The 7,741-nt window shown below is 31.4% G+C and overlaps 1 protein-coding gene across 1 annotated transcript; it reads left to right on the top strand.

Annotated features, from left to right (window-relative positions):
- Window positions 1-506: 506 nt before the first annotated feature.
- On the top strand, window positions 507-2,364 carry LOC133818125 (protein DSS1 HOMOLOG ON CHROMOSOME V-like). Its single transcript, XM_062250836.1, has 3 exons — window positions 507-649; window positions 754-856; window positions 2,007-2,364. The coding sequence occupies exons 2-3, from the start codon at window positions 766-768 to the stop codon at window positions 2,135-2,137; spliced, it is 222 nt and encodes a 73-aa protein (XP_062106820.1). The 5' UTR covers window positions 507-649; window positions 754-765; the 3' UTR covers window positions 2,138-2,364.
- The last annotated feature ends 5,377 nt before the right edge of the window (window positions 2,365-7,741 follow it).

Below are 7,741 nucleotides of genomic sequence, written 5' to 3' on the forward strand. Positions count from 1 at the left end.
CAACAATTATTATAATAATAATATTTTATAATATTTAAATTCATATTAATATAATCAGTAAAAAATTAAGATTATCATAATAATATTTTATAACATTTAAATTTATATTAATATAATTATTAAATATCTAGTATTGTATTATATATTATTATAATAATGATATTTTATCACATTTGAATTTGAATTTGAATTTAAATTTATATTATATATTAATATAATTATTATATATGTAATTTTATATTAAATATTATTATAATAATAATATTTAAATTTATATAAATATAATTAATAAATATTTTTTTAAGTTAATTTTAAAGATATATTCTCTTAAATATTTAGAATATTTTAAAATTAACAAAAAAAATTATTAAAACAAAATAATTTCATAGCCACGAGATCTTTTTTTTTGACATTTTTTGTTGGGGATATTTTGATACTAAAATTAACTTTAAACGAGAACCCGATGTCGTTCAGATAAACGACAGTTGATATCTACTTTTTATCAACTAAACGACACATAGGCGAACGACAAGAGATTTTGTGTCTTCGAGAACATGCAACGAATCTAATAAAAAGAAAAAGAGTGACCAAGGAACATCAAGAATAGAGCGCTTTTCACTGGTACTCGCCAGAGACTACACAAACACAGGTTAGGGTTTTAAAATTGAAATCTTTCTGAAACCTGGCTTTGGTTTATGCAATTTGAGAGCCGTATTTCGTTTGCTTTAGAGTTTACTCGGTTAATAATCGCAGGATTCGTGAACAATGGAGAAGGATCCAAAGGTTGCAACGGAAGACCCCAAGGTCGATTTGTTTGAAGATGATGACGAGTTTGAAGAATTTGAGATCAACGAAGGTATTCTTTGACCCTTATGAGCTGTTATTTTTTCAGATCATGTTAGAATCGTGCTGAAATTTTCGTGCTTCTAGTTAATGTTAGTCGGATGACCTAGAAATTGCTATTATCGGTAGCCTGAAATGGGGTATGAAATTTTATTAATGAAGTTCTTTTTTTTTTTTTTTTTTGGGGAGGGGGGGGGGGGGGGGGGTTGGGTTTTGGGGGTTTATTTATGCCCTAAGGTGATTTTGGGGATGGATTCTTCATGGCATAGGCGAACAGGTTTTTCTCGTGTAAGGCTTGTCTATGAGATTATTATATCTCTACAATGAATCTGTTTTTGGAGATCGGCGATAATATTATATTTGATTTTTCAAAGGGAGAAAGGAGTGTTTTATGAGGAAGTGTCCGGTGGAACATGCAGGATTTTAGGGACGCTCTTAAGGTATTCTGCTGTTTAATCATTTTGGTGTAGATACTTTGTGGGAGGGAAAAGGATAGTATGTGTTGATGTCTGATCGGTGGGAAGAAAGACTGGAGGAAAAGGAGGTACATGTGCATTAGTTAGGATGAAAAGTGGAGAGGAACAATCGCACTTTTCTTCTGTTGTCATGTTGTGTGTGGTAGAGAAGATTGAAAATCAATGATATCACCCTTGATTGGTTTGACAATGTAAGAGAATAAGAGTAAAGAAATACGGATTTTTGTTTGGATAATGCCTGTCTACTACTTGAGTGTAACATTTCTCTCCTAAAGTCTACGATTTGGACTGATTAAAAATTGACTCAAAACTAGTAATCTGAAACCCATTGTTTATTCCTTACCCTATTAAAGTCCTTCCTACTTTACCATAAACTAACGCATGCCAAATTCATCTACTAATTTACTCAACCCTTTTTGCTTCGAGCAACTACACTCTTGGAAGAGTTTGATGATCAAGTTTTGACGAATGCTTAGGCAAAACACATATATAATATGTATATCAAACTGCTTTTAAACATATTTACAAGAGATACGTACATATGTCTTTATCAAGTTTTTGTGTTTAATTTATATATTTTGTTATAAATCTGCATACGGTTTATTTTCTTGGATTTCTTGGCATTTCTTCATCGTTCATTCTTATGTCTTCATTTTATTCTTTATCTATTTATGTATATGATAAAAGAGTGGGATGAGAAAGAAGAAGGAAAAGAAACAACACAACAATGGGAAGATGATTGGGATGATGATGATGTCAATGATGACTTTTCACAGCAGCTAAAGAAAGAGTTGGAGAATAATGTTGCGAAGAGCTGAAGTTCACATTTGATAAATTTATGTTGCCTTGGTACTTTCCCCTTTCCTTTATTAATCACACCTTCATGGTAGCTTGAAATGTATCATACTATTGCCTCTTTTATGGAGTGAGAAGCTATCCACCCAAACTTTGAATGTTAATGTTTAGATAGAGCAAATTTCAGAATTTCAGTGTGGGTGATTAGTAAGTTCGTATTGAAATAATTGACAGTAATCCTTCTCTAGAATGATTGTTTCTTTGTTATGCTGGTCAAAACTCTCCATATTGGAGTGATAAACAGACTTTAAAAATGCCAAAGCATTCTTTCTCTCTCTCTCGCTCACACACAAAGTTTGAGCCCAAGTTGTCTTGGTCGTGGCCTGTTGTCGTTTGGCTCATTCTGGCCTGCCCCAACCGACTTCGCAGACTAAGCAAACATAACAAAAGCTCTTATGATTCGTTAGTGGGCACTAATTTCTTTTTACCCTACTGGTGAGTCTCATTTTACTTCCGTAGGAACCTAATTAAAAAGTGCAGTACATGTAAGATAGGTGAGACTCGAGCTCCTAGCTTTTCTCTCCAACTCGAGCTAAGATAGGTGAGACTCAGGGTGTTCTTAACCCGTCCTTTCCCCCATACCTCCCCTATATGAGGGACAGCTCCTTTGTTGTTCACGGCCAAGCTCCATGTATAATTTGCACAAGCTCACTGGTCACCCCGTTTATCTGGGTTTATATTTCAATTCTGTTCTTTTGTTTGGAATATTTTGGTGGTATATTCTATTTTAGTTTGGGGTGTCCAGTAGCCTTATGCCCACCTGGTGCTTGACGAAATGACAAACATATGGAATTTTCTCAAGTAGTAGCTGCTTTTCTCATCAATCGATTAGGTTTTTTGGGACAATTGGGCCTTTGATCATGTGGTCTTGGCATTTTCCCACAATCTTTTTCTTAACAATGTTGTGAGAATAATTAGGTAATGATTTTTTTTAAAATAAATATAAATTAAATCTTAGTGTTTAGATTTAAATGAGTATTCTTTCTTGTGGCAATCTAAATAGGAAAGATTTTTGTGGTTCTTCTTGAGTAAAAAAAATGTGGAGCGTACTAATTTTTTTAGAGAGATTGTTGGTGCACATCTTATGACATAGCCAACGTTTGTAACTGGTCTCGGGTAGGTTCAAATTCGAGTCTATGAGCTGTAATTTTGGAAGGTTGGCACCAATTTGGTATGTGCCAAATGAATTCTGATAACAGTCAAGTAGAGGATTTGCTTCTAAATATGGGGTACATTGGGAGGGTTAATATGAGTGAATGGGAGTAAAAGTTAAGAGAATGGACTTTAAACTTCAGTTTGGAATAAATGAGGTAGTTGGAACCTTTTATGTAGGCAAATATATTGCTTTCACACATTGTATAGGCACCTAGGGGTGGTGCGATTTAGGATATAGATCAAATCAGACGTAGGTGCTTCAGTAATAGTAAGTACTACATCTGAGCTAGGGTGACTGATCACGGTTGCACTTGCACCCAACGTGGAAGAATAGAGGTGTATTTAGAGCATCTGCAACGCATGTAGCTACTGCAGTCCCCAAGTGACTTTTTGGGACAAGGTTGCCCACCAAAGTTGTCCAATAGTAGCAATTGTGCCATTTTTTTTTTTTTAAATGATAACTATTGGTTAAAAATGATATGTGAGGTTATTGTGGCAACTTTTAGAGTTGCTTACATTAGAGGAACTCTTAGAGCAATAGGTAGCATTTTGAATTTTTCTCAAGTTTTATTACTCGGGTGGATGTCCTAGGATTAACTCTTAAATTGAGTAATGGCGAGCTTCAATGGCCGTACAGAGGAGCAAACATCGATTATGGCTCATCACACAACACTTTAGGCTCGACAGGCTGTCTCAAGATGGCCCCCAGCTTGGAAGATCCTTTGCGTGCGATGGGAGCACGAGCTCCACCACCCCAAGGTCTAGTTCGAGTCTCTGAACCTTGACATTGGATGACACATGCAAGAACAATTGATCAAAGGCCTAGGATCCCATTCTGAGCTTATATCCATTGGTGGGAAAATCTTCACCGGCAAAATATAGTAACATAGTTATTAAAGAGAGTCCATAAACTGAACTGCCTGGGTGTTTTTTGAGTTGACTCTCCACAAAGTACTTCTAATAGATTATCCCCACCACAAAGCTCCCCTAGGCCCTAATTTATATAGTAAAACTAGGAAATATAGCCACTATTTGCACGGTTTTATTTTTTTTCAATTTGCTAATACTTTTTATAACTCTTATATAAAAAATACGAGGTGCTATTTGATATTTTTTTTCTCCTTTATCTTATACGATTAGCATAAAAGATAAATTATAACACAATAAAAATAAATTAATATTATAAGGTCTTAATTTACTTGAGTATGTTGAAATTATCCACGAGACTTTATATTTTTTTCCTAAATTAACTCAATATCACTCCATCATATAATCTTTTATATACTAATTAAAAGATTGTGAATGTGACTTTTTTTTAAAATAAGTGATAAAATATATATTTATTTCAGTTACATTATGTCATATATATATATATGTGTATATATACATTCTTGTTAAACTATATATTTGTCATTTTTTTCAATATATAATATATACTACAAAGTTAAATATATAAATATAAATAGAAAAAATATTAGTTTGACCCTTGTGTTTTCTCGAATACGCTATCGGCCTCAAATAATAATTCAGACCCTATGTTTTACAAAATGGATCAAAATAGTACTGTAGATTCGATTTTGGTCAAATATAATATTTTATTCTTAGTTCCTCAACCACCTTCTTAGCTATCATGAACTCATTTCATGTCCAACGACTTAAAAATTAATCTTATAATTGAATATTTTAACAAATATTAGGTTTAGAGTACTATTTTGATTCATTTTGTAAAACATAATGTCTGAATTGCCATTTAACTAAACATAGGGGTCGATCGCGTATTCAGGAAAAACATATGGGTGAAAATTGTATTTTCCCATATAAATAATATGTTAAATATTAATATATATTTGATAAACTAAAAAAAAATATTGGGCAAGATTGAGTTAAATCAATCACCATATAAAAAAAAAATATTTGGACAAATTATAAATCAAAGTGAATGAATGATACTTTAATTATAGCCTAAAAGTATAACACTCACAATCGTTTGTAAACCATGTGGTACTATAGGACTTTTAAATTGTTATTTAATTCTTTTGTTAAATAAAAAAATTTAGAAAAAGCACAAATTATGAGAAATAGATAAATCATATTTTTTTGATTATAGGAAGTCACATTACATCTATATAGCTCTCTTTTATATAAGGATATAGATAATTCTTATATGAAAGATGTGAAGAAATATATCATAGTTTCATTTTTTTTTCTCTTTTATCTTATATTATTAACACAAAATATAAATCATAACACAACAAAAATAACTGATATTATAGGTTCTTAATTTCCTTGAGTATCTTGAACTTGTTTACATATTAGGCCGTCTATATTTTTTTTCTAAACGAACTTAATATCACCATACTATGTAATCTTCAAAGATTGTGAACGTAACTTTTAAAAAATATATATATATATACATTTTTGTTATTATTTGTCAAAAAAAAAATATATATAATTTATAAATTTAAATGATATAAAAATATATATTACAAAATAATATATATAAATATAAATAATATGTTAAATATTAATATAAATTTGATAAACTCAAATAAAATATAAATATTAACCAAAATTGAGTTAAGTTGAATTCCCATTACAAAAATATTAATATTTGGATAAATTACAGATAAATTACAAACAAAAGTGAATTGATAGTACTTTGTTTATAGTCTAAAAATATAACACCTATAATGGTTTGTAAATGATGTGGGACAATAGGAATTTTTAATTGTTAATTAATTTTTTTATTAAATAAAAATATAGAATAAACTACAAATTAGAATAAAATAAATAAATAGTTCGGAGGAAGCCGTATAAGCATATAGATATATATTTGGTTTTGCATTATCTCTAATTTGTACAATAATATATCTCATTCTATCCTACCTACTTTTCTTATCTTACTATGATATCTCTCCCACCGAACTTTCTTACCTGACAATAATAACTCATACCACTACTACTGCTATATTTTTGGTGCTACTTTAGTCTTAAACCCCGGAACACTGCATTAACCAAACTAGAAAACTGCATTTTTGCACATGTACTGGGACACTGCATTATTGGACTGCTCTATATTCTCATTTATTTCTTAGTCAATAACTTCTTATTTATTTCTCATGTACACTCAAATCATTTTTAAATTTCACTTTTTTAAGAAGCTATTCTAGGAAGTGTGACAATTAACAAGTTATTTGCAAAAAAGGTACAAAAGTCATCCAAAACTAAATTTTAAAAGGATTAGTACTACAGAACCAAGGGAACTCGACTCATTCAGCCCTTATCTAGTAGTAGTGAGAAAGCTTTTGGCCAAACCAATTGGGTCTCCAAGTCTTTTCTACTTTGCTTTTTTAAAACTCATTGCACTGTTGACCTCTTGGAGTTACTAGTTAATGGTATTGTTGTATTCAAAGATAGTAGCCCTTGCAGAACATTCTGCTGCTGACAGTCCTCTTAATCGAATTAACAAAAGGACGAGCTTTAAACAGAGAAAACAAATTCTCAAGAGAATTGGCAACTAGAAATTAGAATAGATTTGTCATATAAATAGTAAATGGAAGCTTCATTAAACTAACATGCTAAAAGCATGAAAGAAATTGACCATTCACTGGCTAGTTCTCTGTGACCGTAGTGGAGCTTACATATCCACAGATAATACCAATAAAAGTCAAATCTTCTTGTCCACAACCTCTATATATTATTATTTTTTTCTTTGTTGAACCTTGGACTTGTCACGTTCATATGATAAATAATATTAATAATAGGGGTATTTGTAGCATAAATACCTAATACGTTTTATTTTATACATTTGTACACTTAATTTTATTTTAGCGGCAAGAATACCGAACGTTACCATTTTGTTGCATCCGTTACTACTATCAAGGTTGTTAAGTGCTATTTGGACAAACTAAAATGATACGTGTCACTGTATCATTGGTCCATGACATATTTATTTTAAAAAGTAATTAAAAATATGTTTTATATATTAAAAAAGAAAAAAAGAAAATCTAAATAAGAAATATTAAAAAAAAATCATTTTTTCTCCTTTTGTTCTCCTTCCCTAACATTTCTCTCCTCCACCTTCTTCTTCTTCTTCCTTACTAGATTTCTCATCTAATTTTCCTCCTCCTCCTGATTCTTCAACGATGCTGAAAGGGGTCGAACTTGGAGACAGATCTTGCACACAGCCTGGGACTTTAGATGAGAGCCTACTACCTCAGACGTAGGGCTTCATGCAAGAATCTCGACACCGGAGAGGACTTTGGGTATGGACCTCGCTATTCGTTCTCCTTCTTTGCTTAGGGTTTCAAATTTGGGTTTTTGGCATGGTTTCAAGATCTCAATCCAGGTTTGAATTTTTTATTCAAATTTGTGTTCTTGACTTGGTTTCAAGATTTGAGTTCTTTGTTTAG

The sequence above is a fragment of the Humulus lupulus genome, chromosome 2 (genome assembly GCF_963169125.1).
Source record: "Humulus lupulus chromosome 2, drHumLupu1.1, whole genome shotgun sequence".
In the NCBI taxonomy this organism is placed as follows: domain Eukaryota; kingdom Viridiplantae; phylum Streptophyta; class Magnoliopsida; order Rosales; family Cannabaceae; genus Humulus; species Humulus lupulus.

Coding starts and splice junctions, on each gene's coding strand:
- LOC133818125 (XM_062250836.1), top strand. CDS start 766: ATGGAGAAGGATCCAAAGGTTGCAACGGAAGACCCCAAGGTCGATTTG. Junction 857..2,006: donor AGAATTTGAGATCAACGAAG/GTATTCTTTGAC, acceptor ATATGATAAAAG/AGTGGGATGAGAAAGAAGAA.